The 21,675-nt window shown below is 39.3% G+C and overlaps 1 protein-coding gene across 1 annotated transcript; it reads right to left on the bottom strand.

Annotated features, from left to right (window-relative positions):
• Positions 1–978: 978 nt before the first annotated feature.
• On the bottom strand, positions 979–16,893 carry FBXL5 (F-box and leucine rich repeat protein 5). The gene is made up of 6 exons (XM_072406882.1): positions 16,683–16,893; positions 8,410–8,505; positions 7,745–7,953; positions 5,317–6,021; positions 3,095–3,243; positions 979–1,241 (listed from the first exon to the last, which is right to left on the bottom strand). The coding sequence occupies exons 1-6, from the start codon at positions 16,764–16,766 to the stop codon at positions 1,165–1,167; spliced, it is 1,320 nt and encodes a 439-aa protein (XP_072262983.1). The 5' UTR covers positions 16,767–16,893; the 3' UTR covers positions 979–1,164.
• Positions 16,894–21,675: the final 4,782 nt, after the last annotated feature.

Below are 21,675 nucleotides of genomic sequence, written 5' to 3'. Positions count from 1 at the left end.
ACGGAAAAACAAGGGAGGCGCAGCGTGACATTAGTGTAGCGTTAAATTGAGGCAACCATTGCCGAGCCGTACGCTTCAGTATTGTTTCCACCATTACAACAGTCACCCCACTCCGCTAATATCAATTCTCATCCAATTGTTTTATTTTATCTGTTTTTTTCCTCAGATGCTCTTTTAGGTAAGTATGCAACTGTATTTTCTTTAATGGTTATATTTAATGGCATCAAATAGTTTGACTTTGATAACTATCATTTCTTGTTTGGTCTTAGATTCCAATGCAATAAACCCATAATGAGTGGGTTTTCTCTTACCAAAGATAATGCAACTAATGATAATAAAAAAAATAATAATTCAGTTAACCGATCAATGAATCAGAGCCTCCACAGTCCTTGTGAGGTACCATTAGGTAGATCATTATTTTATAAATGTATTTATCTTTTTAAAGAAATTCATGGCCCGCAGGATTTAAAATTATGAATTTAGTGGTCTGTGAGGTCCGAAAGGTTGGCGACCGCTGGTTTAATGCATCCACCTTAGACACTTTTTACCAATAGAGTTCACAGCTTACATGTTCCACAATTTGCACTGAAATACAAAAATTATTGTTATGGATTTACTGATGCTTTTGCGCACATACTAACAGAATAATTCACAGATAATATTGCAATGACTGTGTTGTCTTTTGCATCCCTGCTGTTCAGGGAGTTTTTTTTATTATTGAAATCCAGATTTAAAATGAACCTGTGCTTTGCCCATGTAGCAGATATTAACAGGTTTAATGCCTGTTGCCAATGTTGATCTTTAATAAGGAGCCCTACATTTCAATTTAGAAACAAAATAATAATGACAGCTTAAGCTACAAACATAGAGAATGGTGATTGTTAAAGAAAGGATGTTCTCTGTAAATGTTGGTAACCTTGTGTTACTGGAATGACACACACACCTTAACAGCTCTCAAACATAGAAACAGCAAAATAATTTGGAGAATGAAGATTTTATTAAGCGAAAATTGTTACTACGCTTGACAGTTTGCTCAAAGACTATATGATGAACGCAACTCAGAAGGAACAGCTCCAGAAGGACTCCTGAACACACAACGTGTGCTAGAAAGGGTAAAGTGCATGAAAGAATGGCTGCTCGGATGAGTGGGGGAGGTAGGAAAGATCATTCACCAGATCGGCAGCAGGCCCGAAAACCACACTGCAGATTCTGGCATCCACTGGCGGTATCAGCATGAGGACCTGCACAAGAACACAGCCAGGTGAACACACACATAGAAAAGACACTTAAATCGTACACCACACTACTAGTGTTTTACCATTACATACACTTGGATGAGCAGGCAGAAATAAAAAGGTCAGCTTTGTATTTTTTTTTTTTTTTTCACACCAACTATTTCAGTTTTGGGCTTAGCTGCCTGAAAACTCCCTATGAAAGCTGAATTGGACATTTCTTCAGCCTACATGATGGGATGGGACCATTATCTGGTCTCAATCAGCCACAGATTACTAACAATGAAGAATGACATCATTAAGTAAAACATTTCTCTCATTTGTGTTTATTTTATCCCGCTTGGCCATATCAGCAAAGATAAACGTAAATTCAACCTGGAGAAATGTTTTCTAGTACTAAAAGTCACTGAATGCTACATGACAGAAAATACTCCGATATATAAGCCCAGGACATCCGGCATTTAATATCGGCAATCACCTCACTTCCATCCCTATCTAATCTTATGTTCAGGGGCCCTTAAGGAAACACTTTTAGTTGTTTGTGGCAACAGGAGCCCCATCACTGGACCCATGGATGAAGGCTCTTTTTGATTCAAAAGATATACAGTACCATCAGTAGGAGTCACTGGAATAGCTCTACATACAACAGTGATTGGTAGAAGCTTCACATGATTTCATGGCGACTACCAGTCACTGGATCTGAGCAGTTCCCATGCACCGCAAAGTAACTCAGACATCAAAAATAATTTCAATATCATGGAGCAATGGATAAACTATACAATGTCTACATGTTAACAGTACATAGTCAGATAGCCACTCATCACTATTCACATCATCTCACACTTTGGTATTCAAATGTCAGAACAGGCAACTAGCAAACATCCCCCTGTATTGGAAAATATCTGCTCTGCCCCATTGTGTAAAGGAAATGTAGCCCCCGTTGGGAAACTTACCTTGGCCTGTGTATATCTGGCCATGTTATCAGAAATTCATCAGGAACTATACCACCATGTCAGCCTGGGTTACATGTATGTGTATGTCTCTGTGTTTACCGACAAGCTCAATGACCCTAGAAGCTCTGCGGACACTTTTGTATCCTCATAGATGTGAAACTTCTAATATGTCTATGCGAAATTGCAAGGATACAAATATGGAAGTTGACAAAGCAGACCTTGTTTTAAAAGATCAGTCAAGGGAATTCTGGCTTCAGGCTAAACTCTCACTGGCAGTGAGGGTGCGGTGTGTTTACTGCTTCCTCGCGCCAGGCACCACGGCCTCTCAGGGAGGCGCTACATGTGGCATCGCCCTGCTGAAGCCCCCACAGGGAATAAATTGGAGCGGTAGTACTAGTACAGGTCAGCATTCACATGTGTAGACGTTGGTTCTTTTCACGAACCACTGCAGCCATTCAAGTGAATTGGACTATGTAGAGGCAGCTGTGAACCTGCTCTTACTACCTCATGGGTCACTGACCACTGCAAGAATGGATGATGGTTAGCAACAGCAGATTTCACTTTTCTATTCTCATAGTTGCTTTAATTGATTCCCAAATCCAGGAACACCCAGAATTTACATTCTACAATACTGTAAACAGTTAACTGCTCTCTTGCAGATTTATTAATTGCTGTCTCTATCTACTGTAAATTAGACCTAAATGATATTAATAGCAGGTTACACACTGTGGAACTGTTTCTGCATCCTTCCTGGCTGGAAGCTTATATACTGAACTTCAAATCTGGGCAAACTGCAAGAGCAACCAAACCTTTTTAGTTAAATCAAACCACAACTTCAGAAAGTGTACTAATCCATCTAGCTAAAAAGTACACAATCCGATTGCTTATATGTTACAACATACACATTACCATTAATGTTGTCGCAGTAGTAGAAGTGTTCATCATTTAGAGAGGGACATGCCGACACCAGATCCTGTAAGCCTGATGCAGTGACATTGAGACATCCAGAAAGGTTTAAGTGTTCCAGGTTTGGTAATCCTCCACCAAAAGTCAACGCCCTAAAACAGTAACATAAGGGGGATATTTACATAAAGTGATTAGGTTTCCCACACAACACCATCAAGTCACAACTGAACTTATTATAATACAACTATCAAGGTGGTGGATATAATGGATAACCCGAAAATGTGCAACTTCATGTCTACAACTGCTATGCCCCCTCAAACTATCCATAAAGGGGGTAAAAACAGTACATGCTGCACAGATAAATTATTACTTTATAAATATCTGAAACCCTAACTTCAATTATTAGGATTTATTGTATACTTTTAGAAAAAAGTAAAATCGAAGGGAGCATCTAAAAGTTTTTACTGCTGACTGACTCCATTAAAGAGATTTTGCCTTACTTCCTATCCCTGTGACAGAAGAATAATAACCATAGGGGCAGTTTGCACAGACGAAAGTAACATGACAAAGGTTGTAGTGCATTCCCAGTTTACAAAAAAGAATGCATTGTGGCTGGTGTCGTTCCCTTCCTCCAACAGGAAGAAACAAGACATTTCCCCATCCCCAGGAATACAGACTTGCAGAACTGAACTTCTGTCTGGTTAGTACAACACTTTTCAGCTTCAATTTCATAGAGTGGGGAGAGAAAACTGTAACTGCAATAATGGCCCTGCTCACCCTCACCATTTAAAAAAAAGAAAACGTCTTCAGTGTTCAGCAAGTCTCCTTAAGGTGTCCGTAGTTTTTGGTAACAACCTCTAAATTGGCCATTCTTAACATTTTTAACTTGGGGGAACCTTGAAATAATGTTCATGTTTTAGGAACCCCTGCTATAATAATCATTATTTTCATAGAACACAGTATATTAGAGTGGTGGTTAGTGGGAAGAATGCCTCTTACATTCCTAGCTATTAGAAAGAATGTCACCCTCACAGATTGCCAAAAAGATCTTTGATGTCACTTAAATTACCATGAGTACAAATAGCTCATTGCTCTGAAAAGCCAACCTGGAGGAACCCTAGGGTACCACAGAACCTGTTTGAGAAACACTGCTCTATGAATTTAGGTTTCAGTTGGACTTCCAGGTGGTAACTCTCTAGGCTGGGTTTTTGATCAAGTTGTGGAAAAGGTTACAGAGCTAGAAAATAACTACAGCCTGCATGCTTGTATTTACTTGCCGTTTGCCGCCTTCCGATTGTTACTTCTGATCAATGTCTGTTCCAAGTACCCATTAATCTTTCTGTAAAATAATACTTTCTACTGTCGTTCTAACCCATCCTCTCCCAGGGTTCTTCAGAGTTTGCTATGGGTTCCTCTAGCTATAAATCTGTTTTATAAATTGACTCTCAGTGTTTCTTTGTAAGTTTAACAAGTATTACATTGACTCGAATGTGTCATGCTTTTACCCCCTCTACAAGGTTTTTGAACATATAATATACTATCTCTAAGTGCATCTGTGGTAGACTCTGAATGATCTCAAGAGTCTCAAACTGATTTCAAAAGCACACTGCATGAAAGTCCCTTTCATGCCCTTTGTGTGATAAGTAAAAACAAAACCAAGTGATAATAAAAAGTGTTTAAATTTACCTAAATTGTTGGGATAATTATAGTAATTTATTGAATTCACACCCAAAACTAGATAGATGATTGAGTATCCCTGCATAGAGCGGTATTCCATGTTTCTGTGAAAATCTACCCTTCTGCAGGAAAACGGTCAGGTTTCCACTGCCACAAATTATTTTTTTGGCTATCTGTCAAGGTGGCATTCTTCCCACTGACCACACTACACTAATAAATTGTGAGCTGTGGATTTAATAATTATAGCATGTCCCTTCCCTATGTTATTTAAATTGTTCCCCGTGTTAAAAAGGCCAGGAAAGGTTGGTATATTTACTCTCGTGGGATCCTTTAGCTAAAATGTCATGATCAGTGCTCTGCATTTTCAGAACCGAACAGTCAGCAGTCATGCAAAGCAATCTTAACTTTAGACTGAAGTCCAGACCGCACAAATAAAATACACATGGGAGTTGTTTTAAACTATCAAGACATTTTACATAGCTCTGCATGGGGACTGCAACAAGATTAACTGGCTCTATGTGCTGCTTTATCCACGTGAGATCACCCACCTGAGACCACGGTCTGTGATCTGATGACATCCAGAAAGACTGAGAAACTGTAAAACACGTGCAGAACTAAATTCAGTATCTGCGCTCCCAGAATATGAGTCTCTGACCTCTGACTGAGGAGTCCTTTTTCCTGTATTGCACAGTGCAGAGGATTCTGGGAGTGCTTGTATAGTCCTTAGCTTAGCTCCAGCTGAGCAGAACGAATGGCCACAATTAGAATAACTGCTGGAGTAGTACTGCTGCTGCCAGCTGACACTAGTCCTTAATCCAGAAATCGGTTTCCTGATGCAGCAACCACCATTAATACAATTCAGACTGGATGACATGTCCAAAACACACGGTCCATCATGCTTATACTTCCAGTCTGCTGCATCCTCAATGTCAGCCAGGCTCTCAGAATCCAGGATCCAGACAGGTGAAGTGGTGTAATCCCCTCCATACGATAAAACACACTGACCACCAATACACTGGACACTGCTAGTTCTCATCCTATGACTCATGGCTCTGCTCCCCCATGAGGTTTTGGAATTTTTGCTGTTTTGGCAGCATTTCAGTAAGCTTTTTTTGTACGAGGGTAACACGCCGAGAGCAATGGACAGTCTTTCCAAGGCTTTGTCTGTAATCTTCTCACATCCGGACAAATCAACATTCTGAAGACTCTGGCAATGGCCAAAATACCATCTGGGAAGGAAGCCAGAAAACAGTACACACATTTAAAAAGACAGAAAAAAATCACAATGAATGTGATCACAATACTACAGTGGAAGGTTACATTTATAAGATACTGCATTAAAAGATAAATGACACCAAGGCTGGAAAAGTCCCAAGAGCCAGATGGCTCAAGGCTCTCAACACGGAAGACCCTAAGTCTTGGCATAAGGGATAATCAATCGGACGTTGTTACCATTGTCCTGAGCTGTAATATTAAATCATGGTGGTTTGTAAATATGCAAAATACAATGGATTGGAAGTTCCACTGAACTAATTGCATAAAATGATCTGCAATTATTAGAAGGTGAGAAAACCTAACAATAAGCACATAAATCACAGCTTACTGATGCCCATTAATGTATGCGTACTTGTTTAGGTGCAATGAGACAGATCAGGAAAATCAATAATGCTGGCAACCCACAGCCATGATTCATATATTGTGTCAGACGGTTCACGCAGACAGGTACATACGTATTCCAAAGGATCAAATCAGGGCATGTCTATGTACTCTTACAATCACCAAACCACCAACAAATCAACCTATTTACATCTATTTGAAAGTCATTAAGGGCAGTGACCATCTGGCTCCTAAATTCTGCTGTACTCAGTCCACACTTGGCTATAAAACATCATTGGCATAAAACCTACAATGATTCCACCCAACTTCCCAACCTGGTGACCTTAGATGGAGGCAATCTTACATTGGTAGCATGGGAAGCAAATAAATGCCTAGCAGGGGCTATAACCCCTCTCTATTTAACCTCCTGGATGTTTATTGCTGTCCTGATTTATATGTCTAAAAGCGGTACATTGTTTTTCATGAAAGTTTATTTTACAGTATAATATAATAGTATGAGTATAATAGAGTTTGAAACACAAAATCATATCAAAGTTTATTATTCAATTTTTTTAATTTTATTTATGATTTTGTATTTTAAACTTTATTATACTCACACTGTTATATTATACTGTAAAATAGGTTAATAAAGTTTATTATTATAAAGTTTATTTATTATACTCATACTGGTATATTATACTGTAAAATAGGTTAATAAAGTTTATATATATATATATATATATATATATATATATATGCCATGTCTACCTTTCTAGAAAATGTGTATGCATTCTTTACTGAATTACAATGTCGCTTATTACTTTTAGTACCCAAGCAGAAAGGTTGCCATCATAGGGGATACTGTGGACACATAGAAATGGAATGCCTCTCGAAGTTTAGGCAAGGAGTATATACAGGCCAATTGCAATTAGCAACATTTCAACATTTAAAGCCAAATCAAAGCAGATCTAATGTGCTTAACGCAGTCCTTTATTCCTGGTAACCCTACTACTATTGGAAGGACTTATTCCCTGCAGCTGTGGTGTCACATGCACCTTCTTTTTGTACATTTATTTATTAAAATAAAATGGTGGGGACTAGAAGAGGGGCATTATTTTTATGCACTACAGCAGCAAGTGGTACAGGGTGCTGGCTCGGGGTGCACAGAAATACGAAAGGTCTTATTTTTTTCTGAGGCCATATAACTTGATATGTTATTGTGAACTGAAAGACATATGGGAAACTGTCTTGTTCTTGTATTGAACACCCCTGCTTAACAGAGCTCAGGGATACAATACCCTTTAGGACAAGCAATATGACACACAAATAAGTCAACTTTAATTCTTCTGTATATGTTGCAATTGCCAATCTTTAGATTACAGTAAGTAAATTGCCTTCTTACCTTCCTCTGCCTTCTCATCCACTGAATATTTGAGCACTTTCTGCAGTTCTTCGGCCTCACTCCACAGGCTAAGACCCCTGAGGAGATCTGATGGATCTTTCTGAGAGCAATGCTGAGCAATCACCATCTTTTTAATGTCTTTGAGCTCGTCATAGGTAAAATATTCCATCAACATTGGCTGAAACACCTAAGAGAAAACTCAATAAGTCTACACACTAATCCTCCAAATGTTACTAGACAAGATATCTCAGCTGGTGGACCTATAACAACTTTGTGACATGAGTGAATCATTCTCCTGATCCCTATTAAGCAATTTGCTTATACCACTTCACTGGTAACGCTAACTGCACCAAACCACCAGAGCTGAACTACAATGTTAAGGATCTTACAGAGGCCAATATATGATTATGGAAAAAAAGGAAAGTATCTTATCAAGTTTTTTTGCAGCAATGATGCTTTATACTACCAACAGCATCCTAAATACAAAAACACTGGTAAAAGAAAAAAAATAATTTTAAAGAAATGAACTATCTTCATCAAAGCTGCAAGTGGTAGAAAATTATGAAAGCAACACTAACAACAACGACAACATTTACAGTAGATTCAGAAAGCCAAGTATGAGATAATGGAACGATCCACCCACCTCCTCTTCTTCCTTCATATGAGGAATGAAATCACTGGTAAAAGCCTCTAACCTCTCCTTCAGTTGCTGGGCATAGTTCAGCTGCTCATATTCATCCTGAGAACACAGAACCATAATAACTAAGGTGTGCCTTTTAAATGAAGGTTAAAACTGATAAACCAGGTCTTTAAACCACTAGGGTAGCAAAAAAGGAGAATGGAGAGATAAGTCAGCAATTAGCTACATACCGAAAGTGCCATGAAGAAATCTATTGTACAAGCAATGTCACAACTTCCCTACAATCTCAGGGTTCCTCAAATGTTTCTAGGAAAATTATTGTTAACTCCTGGTGTACAAAAACACAAAGCATACAAAAAAAATGCAGCGTAGCTCTAGACTCACGTTCATGCAGGGTTTATGCATAACACAAAGGATACAGCCGGGCTTTAGAAAGGGTAAAGAAAAAGTGGCTAAAACGAAACAAAAAAACAATAGAAACTATGTGGAAAACCTAGAAACAGAAACTAGCATTGTGTTGCTAGGATCAGAATAAATGCAGCCTTCAACATCATAATGAAAGTAAATGGTGTTTCTGCATCATTTCATGAGTGGAGCGCAGCCAAGAAAAAACGCATGCCCGTGCTGCCAGAAAGAAAAGAAACTTCCTGTAAAAGCATTTGACTAAGAAAACTGCAGGTAAAAGTTATGTATCTTTTTTTTTTTTTTTAAGTTATGCTTTAAAGCTGGTCCCTAAAATTTGATTTAAGAACTACCTTTGCAGTGGGGCCACCCCCAACCAAAGATTAACTATAGGTCTACCCTCATGCTTGGTAAAGGAGGCTATAATTTTAGTTTGGTGGAAAAATACTGGGATAAATGTAATTTGTGTTAAAGCAAAAGTAAACTTTAAAAACTTTAAATTGTGATATGCAATGTCCCTTCTGCAATAAAATAAACTTAAATGCTTGATAGCAATTATTATTTTATAGGAACTCCTGGGGTACAGTTACTTCTTCCTACCGTCACATGTGCACGGTACTCTTTCCCAACAGCAAATTTGCAGAGATTGTTCACTGAGCGGTGTGTACATTATAAAGAGGCTTGCAAACAGGCAAACACATTTGTTTTATTCTATTTATCTAGTTCCATTTTATTGTTGTTGGGGTGGAGGGTTTTAAGGCACATTCCTACCGTAGGGATGCAATGCATTTTACTGCTAAACGTAGAACACTGCACACATTTTTTAAGTGCACCGCATAGCAGCACAGGTTGTGTGTTACTGTTACATTTCCAAGCTGCTAATCATGTCTTGTATTCTGCACCAACATATTTATATAAAGAAATATGTGCATTATTACATCATTTTATATGGAACAGAGCCTTATCCCTTACCTTTAACAAAGTTAATATTTGCTGATGTAAATACAACACATTTAACATTTTTTTCCACACATTAAAACTTTTTAGATCATGTGCTGATATATATATATATATATATATATATATATCGTAAAATGGGACCAAATCACAACCTGTATTTTACCACCCAATAATAAAATGAAGGCTGAAGCAGAAGAGAGACTTCCAGTTTGATTTTAGGCAGTCACATCGCTTTAAAGATTACATAACTAGGTTTAGGCTACGTACACGTCCGATGATACTCATCCGATAATCACCTCAGGGGTGATATCAGAAGAGAATCTGGCATGTGTACAGTGCTTACCGATCAATCCGGTCCACAACCATCGTAAAAGAAAGTAAAGGGGTGGGAGCACAGAAGGGTGCCGCTCCATTTTTCTCTATTTTTATAGAGCAGAATGGCTGTATGTACAACGTCTGTTGATGAAAAGTGCAGTTATTTGTCGTTGTAAAGGATCTTGAAAGATCCTTTCCAATGACAATTATTGCACTTGTGTACGCAGTCTTAGCCTCTTCATTTTATCTTTTGTACCCATTTCAGTAGCAATCTACCAGATTTGGTAGTAAACTCACAAAACGCACGGCTTGTCCTTTACATCAGCATGTATCTAGAGGATTTCATCAAACAATAAGATCACCCTTTTTTTTTTTTTGTTTTAGCAAAGGTCAAGATGATGGTTTACACCTTGTGTCACCTTGAGTCTCCTAACAGATAATCTGGAAAACACAATCAGTAAGACCCCATGCATGGATCAATCCATCAATCTTTACATGTAATATATGAATATTGTAGGCAGTGAGTGTTCCTGTTAAAATCCATCAAATTATGAAACCATTGCCTACGTGACTGTTAATGTAAATGCACAGATATATTATGCAGCGCTGTGATATTATTTCTTTAATAGTAGTAATAATAAAGGAAATCATGACGCAAACTCAATAAAAAGTCAAAAATAGACGTACACCAGTGGAAAAAAAGGCTCAGGCCAAACACGCTTACAGCGTAAAGCTGACACAAGCTGTACAAATTGTACCGGGTATAAGGAGAAAAACAAACGTGTAAGCTTGTTTATAGAAGAGGAGACGAGGAACAGGAATTACAGCAACACATCATTATCTAAGCTGAATTAGAATGTCATGGATAAGCAGGAAATCAGTGTTGTGTATAAAAATGCAGATGACAGCTATTGCGAAAATACACCGCACACATAAAACAACAAGGCCTGGAATTCACATGCAACAACATGCAGATTATAAAACGGAAAGTTATTTCATCTGGGTGTGCCGAGCCGCTCAACCATCTATATTAGAATGGTAGACATTCAGTGAATTATGTCTAAGGAAAACATAAAGGTAGAAATATGGACGCTGTGGGCGTTGACTTGTTTTGAAAGGTATCGGTATCAATGTAATATTTTATTTACTGGCCTGGGACAAGAACAATGCTGAGTGCAGTCTGAAAAGTGACCACCAGCCTTTATTTGTAGACCCTCACAGTATTTTACCTATTCTAATTAGGTTTAGAATTACCTTCTATTGTCCCTACCATAATCAGATGTCATAACACTCCAAGACCAATTTTGATGGGAAGCCGATTAACCTGACCGCATGTTTTTGTGTTGTTGGAGGAAAGCCACACAATCTCCATGCAGACAGTATCCAGGCCAAGATTCAAACCTGCGACCCCAGCATTGCAAGAGTGCTAATTAACCGTGCTGTCGCTGGAGAAGTATAACAGGACAATACACAAGCAGATCTCATAGGGCCCATTCACACCAGGTATGCTGGGTGGGGTTAGGAACCCAAGAACAAGGCAAATTACCCTATGTGCTATGGCTTTAGTTAACACCCTATGCTGGCGTCACATGAAAAAAGCAGATGGTCACGCTTCATTTTTAGGGTGTGTACCTGAAAAAACAGCAAGCCTTCATGTGAATAAAAGTCCACTTTTCTGTCTGGTCCTCATTGCTTTTAAAAATTAGGAGGTGTGCTGGCAGGGAATCAGATCCTTTTTTAGCCCTCCCCCCGGTTAACCAGTAATTTTTTTAACCTACTATTTTTTTAAACACACAGTCTTTATAATGTATAAAATGTTTACTCCAATAACAGGCTATTTTGAAGATAATGAAGAATGATACATTGGGCTCTATTTATAAATGATTCCCCTTGACATTCGCTGACATGGTCATATCTCTTTAGGCAAATCCTTTCAGTTCCTATTAAACATAATGACTCGTTCTGCCATCTAGTGGCACATCTCAAAAGTGCACAGCTGTCACAATAGGACATTACCGGTATATCTTATAAATGAAATTTTAAAAAGCAAACTGACGGGAATAATTTATACATAATGCCCCATGTTTTATATGTAGAAAGACTAAAGCGGAACCTGCTGGCTGGATAGAAGAATACATATTAATATGGAACTCTTTAGGCCATAATAAAGAAAGGAGACATGTATATGTATAGCTGTAATATAATGGAAACACATAAGCGATGCTCAGTGTATATTCAATAGAAGATTGGAAACCGGAAGGTAAATTTGTTTTATTGCAGAAGATATCTAGTATGGGAAATTTATTTTCTGCTGGTATTTCAAGTCAGATGGATTGTGGAAGTTGAGACATTAAAGGAAATGACAGTGGTGTTTCAGTTTTATAGATTGTGACATTATATCCCGTGAATCATTCTTCTGGAACTACACAGAACTTGTGGTGTCTGTTGACTGAACTGTAAGATTTAAAGCGTACCTATACTCAGAGTTCTCACTTTCCATACAAGGGTAGAGAACCCTTTTATGGAGGGTAAAAGTTCTGTTTATTTTTTTGTTTTTAGGTGAAAAAAAAAAAAAAAAAAAAAAGGTGAAGCACCTCTCCCTAATTCTCGGCCGTCTAAGTGGTCAAGAATGAATGGGAACGCAAAGCCTCCCGAGATACCTACGTCACGCATCCCGTGAGGCTCTTGGGTGCTCCTTCTGCGCATGCCCGAGCATCCCATGTATGCGCAGAAGGAGCCTTTTTGCTCATGTTTAATTTATTTCAAAGTAGGCCTACACATGCACACTTGTTGTAACAGGTAAAATTAAAAAAATATTAAAACTTTTAAAAGTTTATAAACTGTGTTATGTTTTGCGGCTCCAGACTATTTTTCTTTAGCGGAAGAGGAAGCAAAATGGCTCTTTTGATAGTAAAGGTTGCTGACCCCTGGTCTAAGTGGTCAAGAATGAATGGGAACGCAAAGCCTCCGGAAATACCTACGTCACGCATCCCGTGAGGCTCTTGGGTGCTCCTTCTGCGCATGCCCGAGCATCCCATGTATGCGCAGAAGGAGCCTTTTTGCTCAAAGACAAAAATTTGCCAATCTCTCACGTGTGTAGTGAGATCGGCAAATTCTTTTTTCATCCCACGTCACCCGATCTCGCGTCTGAGTCAGATGATGTAGGATGAAGATCCAGGAAGAGAAGACAAAGATGGTGCCGGCTCTGGGACGACGCAGGACCAGATGCCGGACACCCCCGGATTGATCGGACTGCCCTGCAGGATTGGAGGTTAGTGTGTTTTTGTTTTTTTGAGTTCCTCTCTTTAGGCAGTTTTAGAGTTATCCGAGCGTCATAGTAAACTCTGTAAATTTGTCACAACACTGAGGATGTCAAACCACTTGAGAAAGCATTGCTTTCAGGGTGCAGAAGTACTTCTCTAAAATAAAGCGGGAGGCCAAGACTTTTCTAGTTTTGGATGAAGTAGATGTTAAGCCCTCTCGATAGTTGGCTCTGTTTGGGGAATCACAGCTTTTAATTGACAGAAAGTAATGCAATTTCAACATTGTAAATTGTGATCAAAACAGTGGGGGAAGAAAACTCTCCTGAATGGACAGCTCTCTGATATACAAATTCTAAGTACAATCTCACACATGGAGGAGTAACACTATCCCTGCTGGCAGAAGACTCTGAAGCCAGGAGAACACAAAAACAAAGTGCCAGTGACCAAGAACAGCGCCGGAGAGGATTACATGCCAGGTAACCCACCCATAATATGCACGTTAAACATCTTATGTCCATCGTGTCCCATGGAGCGCAACATTGATGAAGTTCACCACCATAAATTTAGTTGAAGTAACTTGCATGCTAAAAGTAGAGGCAATATACTTCCCCCAGCAGCAGCCTGTGCCTTGAAATTCATAAACTGCACTTCTCTCATTGTTACAGGCGTGTGGAATATCCGACCCTCTATCACACACTGTGCCTTCTGCTGGCTCAAATATGACTACAGGGAAAAAGAAATGGCAGGAGGAACCACCGGGGTATCACTGCTCACTCCAGTTGAACACTTGCAGAAGATGGGGTGCAGAAACATAGGCCTAATATGATAATAAGGGACTAACATACCAAAATGCAGTCTCAGGAGCAAGGACAAGGTGTGCTAGGTCAGACAACTGACAAGACATCAACTGTTCACATTTAGGTGACCTCAAACCTCTGACACACAAGGAAGAAATTCAAGATTACAGACACTCAAACATAAGAATGAGCCTTTAAAAGCTGTAGTATTGATTTGAACAAGTAAAAAAAACAGAAGGGCTCTATATAGATCCTGATGGATGGCAGTGGCTTACATATAGTTCTGCCACAAAAAAAAAAAAAAGATCAGTTAAAGTTTCAAACAAGGTTGAGATCCAACAGTGATTAATTTTCCTAATACAGTACCAGATAATAACTTAAAACAAAGTCATATAATTAAACTACAAAGCAATAATTATTCCTGTGTACTGACCAAGCAGTGCGCTAACATATGACATGGGCATGATGCTAAAGTGGACTTTAAGTCCTCACAGGTTTTTTTCATAGAAGAAAAGATTATAAAGTCTCTTCTATCAGCCTCCTGTGCTGCACCATCCCAGGACAGCCAAGGAGGGAGATGTCCCCAGCCCAGCCAATATTCTGGCCAAAGACACCAAAGCCGAAAGATGACCAGCTGAAGGCAGCAGGGGGGATGAAACAAATGAGGGACACTGCAGTTGTTGCTGCGCTGTAGTGCTGCTTTGGGAGGTAATTTTCCTAAAATGTGCAAATATGCTGAACAAATTCAAACAAATTATTAAAACCCCAGACATAAATAGGCTTCATTGCAGCACCAAGATCCTGGTATGAATGCCCTTATCTTTCTTTCTGCTTTGTATTCTGTTGGGGCTTCCACCTACTCCCTACTTCCTTCAACAGTATTTTTGTTAATTTAAAAGTTGAATAGACTAGTGCCGAGTCAAATATCATTGCATCTTCTAGGGCTACCAATTATTTACAGTTTGATATAATTGTATGTAAGACATCGGATTCCAAGTCAATGAATCACCAAACAAGGAAGCCACTTTAAGGATGACACCTCTGGAGCCTGTACCTACAAAAACATTTTGGCAGCATCAGATCCCACGTATCAATCCTGACCCATTCCTATTGGGGAAACAATAATTAAATGACATGAAAGCTTGTATCAGAGATGTATGTCTGAATTCAGCATATAATTCTGCACGGTGGCTCAGGGGTTAGGCACTCCGGCCTTTGTAGCGCTGGGTCCCAGGTTTGATTCCCAGCCAGGACACTATCTGCATGGAGTTTGCAGGTTCTCCCCGTGTCTAATGTGGGTTAACATGCAGTGAGGTTAATTGGCTTCTCCCTAAGAATTGACTTTAGACTACATTAATGACGTATGACTATGGTAGGGACATTAGATTGTGAGCTCCTTTGAGGGACAGCTAGTGACATGACTATTATGAGAATTAAGTTCTGAGATATATCAATACGCTGTATATATATATATATATATATATATATATATATATACTGTGTAATAATAATAAATAATAATACTTCAACCTGCAGCTGACCGACTTCAAGCAGGTTGTGCATCTCCGTATGTTTGTATGTAATTATAAAACCAGTCTGACATGGGCTTTATTATTTTTGTTATGGGACAACAATGACCTAAATCTAGGTGTCTGCTATATGACGCCATACCCTGAACACAGATCCATATTACCAGAGGTCAGAGATCACAGACAGTACAGACATTCTGCGGGTGGAGGCTGAATCAGCAGGAATATATTTCCCTGGCCGATGTGCTGAGATGAATACTTTATGTCGATGTCATGATGAGGAAGGTATATAGACGGCACAATCCAACTACACAGACGATTGTTCTTAATAAACATGCCAGCTCGGTTTGCATGTGAAAACTAGACATAAAATCCGAACGCATGATCTCCAGATAATTGGCTTTACCAACGCTGTCTGATGTAAGAGCCAAGCAATGTATATCCAATATTCTGTACAGGGGAAGTCATCCGGACATTTCTAGGGTCTGCTTGGGTGGAAAATAATGGGGACCAGCCCAAGTTACTGAGCTGGGCCAATCACAATTTAGCTTATATTCCCAGAGGGGTGTAAAGGTGACCAATGACACGACAGTCCCAACCATAATCAGGCAGCAGTTATCTGGTGACTATATTCACTTTCATGGATCATTAGCGGGACATAATGTTTATACTAATGTTACATTAGAACCCTGATCATTGTATGGCCTCCTATGAAGGTCTGTCCCCACCCCCCCAGTGTATGGCCCCTATGGAAAGTCTGTCCCCACCCCAGTGTATGGCTCCTATGGAAGGTCTGCCCCCTCCCCCCAGTATATGGCCCCTATGGAGTCTGCCTCCTCCCCCTCCCCCCCCAGTGTATGGCCCCTATGGAGTCTGGCCCCCTGATCAGCCTGACCCCTCAGAACACCCAACACAGCCGTACAGGACAACAACAAAGCTGTACCCATGACCCCGCTCCCGGTGTATGAGTGCACCGTGGGACGGCCCGGTCCATAGCACGGCTCCCGTACCTTGTCACAGTACCGCCCGACAAGCTGCTTCATTCGCCAGTGCGGCCCGGTAAACACATCCACCTCGTCCGGGAAAGGAGCCATTCTCCGCTCTCCATACAGAGCTGTGCACGTCCGGTGTAACAGGAGGCCACCACCAGGCTTCCAGCGATGCTCACAGGAATCCCCCAACAGCAACAACCCTCCTCCTCATTACAAGTGCGCAACTATGGCCTAGCAACACTGCGCACGCGCGACTCTTTCCCTGGGCGACGATCCAGGTTCTAAAGCGCAGGCGCGTAAATGTCATTCATCGTCGCGTCATGTCACTACTGCGCACGCGCAGCTTAGTCAAGCGCTGGTCAGCTCCTTCTTAGCTGCTGAGCTGTGCTCCTCAGTACGCATGCGTGTTATCGATATATAACTATCGATGGATGGGGGAGCAAGTTTTGGTGTGGTGGTGGACATCAATGTGCTAAGAAATGCAAATAATTAGTAAAGTAATGAGATGCAGAATAGAACAATCATCAGTAAAATGGCTGTTCTCATCGCAGAGATCTTTTAAATGAGCAGAAAGTAGGAGCAAGCTGAATAGGACGAGAAAGACCATTCCAGAGAGTCGGGGGAGCTCTAGAAAAGTCTTGGAGCCGTGCGTGTGATGAGGTTATGAGTGAGGAAGTCATTAGTAGGTCATTGGAGGAGCGGAGAGAGCGGCAAGGGGAGTATTTTTCTATCAGGTCAGAAAGGTAAGTGGGACAAGAGCTGTGGAGGGATTTGAAGGCAAAGCACAGGAGCTTGTGTTTGATTCAATGGAAGCCAATGAAGATAACTACAAAGTGTTGCCACATTTGTAGGAAAACGTAATTTACTTAAAGTTTTTGTTCATAATTGATCAAATTGATATATGTACCTTCATCCCAACACTTCTACACCTCCATCTATTGCAATCTTGGGAGGACTGAACTCTTCCAGAGGAGTCGGGTCTGCTGCACTGATTCCCAATCCTGTTCTTGTCATGTGACATGTGGGTGCATGCCTGAATGCATGGGCACATGTCATTTTTACCTTCTGAGCACTACTGACCATCAGATGTGGGGCAGAGAGTTTGCAAGCTGAGGTCTCTGCCTTGACACTTCAAAGTTTAGCAGTTCTTAGGTCTTTTCCTATAACTGCCTTCCTACCCCTTACTGGCCCAAGTCTATATATAGTTGCCCCAGTATTTTTATATCACCTTACCCATGATAGCCATAAACTCTTTAGCTAATGAGGGTGGGATTTTGCTGACTATTTCTTATTAAATAGCTTTCATTTGGTTTTCAATTGCCTACATTCTAGACCCACTATGAGCCTAATCCCTCATCCCAGAGTTTTCTCTACCTCTTGAGTTCCTCATTTGGCTGTCTAATATCTCTGTATACCTTTTGGCTATGTTGTTTTGCCCTTGTTGTTTACAAGGACCTCCTTAATACTGTCCTTTATCTGTTTGACCTCTTCAGGTTATGTCCTCCAGTCCTCAGCCCCGTCTATCCTTAGTGAGTTCATGACCTTTTCTCTGTCCCTGAGGCCTCAAATATCACATCATACCTTACCTGCTTACTGTATTTCCGACTGTTCCTATTCCTCATAGTGTCCGGAGATGAGCATCAATATGTCCCACCTCCAAAAAGACCCTTGCCTTAGAAAACCTTAAACATAGGGCCATCCACATTGATCAGAGATTTAAAGAAATGGAACATTAGAAGCTATTGTAGTGCCAATTTAGTATTCAACACACTCAAATCGTGGTGTATCCCATTGCCCATCCTTTCCAGCTAGGAAGCCTTTGTTTTAGGACTGGTCAAAGCTGAGCGATGACAAGGTGTATACAAGGCATCTGTATGTATTGTAGTGAAGCTGGACATCTAGTAAAAATCTCTACTCAGAAGGCTCCAGTAAACTACAGTGCCTAGGTAAGCCTAAAGTAACCCACTTTGGTGTTAAGGTTTTTCCTGTATCCATTTATTGGGACCCCAATGCTATCCATTCCATTTTAGACAGTGGGGCCACAGTAAATCTCATGGACATACTGGGGCTGAATTATTACAGCTCTGCAAGGCTGGAGTGGGTACAGTTTCATTTCACAGTGATGCTGGGTGATACACCAAACCTGAAACAAATTTGGTTCTGGACTAAAAACATTTGCTAACATGCAGCAAATGACTTTTAGGAAATCATTCCAGGTTTGCTGGATCACCCAGCTTCATCAATGAAGGTGTATCCTCTCCAGCCTTGGAGGGCTTTAATAAATTAGACCCTTTTCATCACTGTTGTGCTTATTTCCTTGTTGTTTTGGCCATGGACAATTTCCTGAGACTTTGGAATCACGATAGATATGCTCACCCAGGTTTTTAGGCCAGCTTTTATTTACTCTGGGGCTACTTTGGATACACAGCTACAATCTTTAAATATAGTGTGAAGAGTAGGATTCTGACTGTTTTTAGGCTTTTTACACATGACAGATGATTCCCTGGTCATGCTTATCTCGGGCGATAATCTGGCATGTGTACATTGGTCACCTGACCATCCTTTATGGATCTGTCAAGATGGATCCAAGAATTACTGATGGAAATGACCGATTTATAACTCAAAGGAGGAGAACACAGCAGGGTGCAACTTGCTGATCCTCTCTACTCCCCTCTCCATAGAACATAACTGGCAACAAAACAGTGACAAACAGCACCACTCTGTCCCATGGAGAGTGAAGTGGGGAGGACGAGCTTTTGGAGGAAAGAGAACTTCACTTGTATTGAGGTTGTTTATAGTAGGTCCCTCATGGATCCGTCAAAACGGTTCCATGAACAACACTGGATGACCTCTGTATACATATCATATTCTCTCCCGAGATAAGCCCAACCATTTGTATCAGGTGAGCATCATCTGATGAGTATACATATCTTTTCTCTCCATCATTGGATTCAATAATTTCATTAAAAAACTATGAATAAATATATAAACTTTTGACCTCTTAATAATCAATAAAATACTTACCCAAAATGGTTTCATTTTTAACTCCAAAATCGTAAATAGATAATAATGATCCATCATTTTATATCCTTTTTATTATTCTTTTATTTTATTCTACTGAGGACAATTACTGTTATGAGTTTGACTTGCCTAAAAAAAGATTTTGATACTCATCTAGGCCCATTTATTAAAATGGAACTAAACTGAAAATAAAAAAATCACAGTTACGTTTAATTCCGCAGATCCCTCGATGGTGCTGCTCCTTCCTTTGATCCCATCCCGCCACGGCGATCAAGACTGAAATCGGTGATGCTGCACCCTTATTAAAAAAAAAAAGGGTGTTGCACTTTAAAAAAAATAAATAACATTTTTTCTTTACATATAAGGGTTGACCCTTTTATATAAAGTAAAATATAGTAAAATAGTTAGTATTATTTTACTAATTAGCTAAAAACATATACTACATTATCATGCATTTAATAGCACAAATACTGTCAGCTATTCCATTCCATAAGCACCACATGCTTTCAAAACATGCAAACTTTACCCACATTTAGTAGAGCCATATATTGAAAAGAAATAGAACATAAACAACACTAGCATCACATTTATTGAAAAATTCATTAACATCTTTATATTATACAACAAATTATCCCCCTCTTTTCTTTAAATGGAGAAATAAAAAAAATCCTATTTTTAAACTTGTCATGGCAATTAGTATATGTATATATAAATGGAACACATATTCACATCACATTCATATCACATTACCTTACAATGTATATAATGTGATAAAGAAATAATAGCTTTTCTATCAATATTTTGCATCATTGACCATATGTGTGGTGCTTTTATAAGAAAATATACATTCTACATATTATACACAATATTTATAATATCCTAGTTTTGAACTTTATCATATTATAGTGATATACTTTAAATACATTTTAAACAGTACATGTTGTATCTGCATTACAAATATATAAATTCATTAAGAGAATATCTTTTTGTACATAGCCTTATCATTATTACCATAAAATACTCAAAGTATTATCCTATGGCTTTCCTGCATCTTTTTCTTAAATTAGCATGATTCAACCTTTGCTTTGAAAACTCATACAAATTTGAAACACAGGTGGCTTGCTGACATGTTGGAATCCTGCAAAGCATTTTGCTGATCGCTTTTAATGCACAAATACTTCTTCTGACACTGGGTGACACATTTCTATTTTTGAAATTAGCTTTACTCTTGTTACCTGCTTCTTTGGTTTCATTGGATTTGTAGTAAAGCAACATTGCTCTATATGTTTCTTGGCTATCCTGCTTCCTTATTTTTTGTTAGTGCAGTTTAAAATCATAATAATTTGAACAATTTTGCTCATTATGACTGGAAATGACACTTTGCAAGATTACTACTGATAGTAGATAAACTTTTATTTTCTCTGGACACATTTTTCCTATAAGGTTAATGGAAAATTGATCTTTTCCTATTTTTAAACTTAGAAATTTTGCATTTCACACCTCTGATTTCTTACTTTGAGAATTTTAACAAGAAAGGTGTCTAGTTTAAATTTACCTATTGTGAATGTTATGGATAAAAAAATAAGGGTCAGTCTGAAGGGTTGGATGCACACCCCCTCATGAATTTGGTATTAGGCACATATACCAGGGTGTTGTGGAAACACCAGTTGTTTTTGAGAAGTGCATGATGAAATGTAATAAATTAAATACATCATGTTTTTTCTTTATGAAGTCTTGCTTTATGAGGTTTGAAAAAAGATTAAGGGCACTATCTGCAAGGAGTTTGTATGTTGTCTCTGTCCTTGTGTGGGTACTCCAGTTCCCTTCCGTATTCCAAAAACCAAGCAGTTAGGTTAATTGGCTTCTACAAAAAATGACCTTAGACTTTGGTATTGACATATGACTGAAGTAGGGACATTAGATTGTGAGCCCCTTCGAGGGACAGCTAGTAACATGACTATGGACTTTGTAAAGCGCTGCATATTATGTT

The sequence above is a fragment of the Pyxicephalus adspersus genome, chromosome 3 (assembly GCF_032062135.1).
Source record: "Pyxicephalus adspersus chromosome 3, UCB_Pads_2.0, whole genome shotgun sequence".
Lineage (NCBI taxonomy): Eukaryota > Metazoa > Chordata > Amphibia > Anura > Pyxicephalidae > Pyxicephalus > Pyxicephalus adspersus.
Note: the sequence above shows the minus strand (reverse complement) of the source record. Positions and strands in the feature narration are given on the sequence as shown.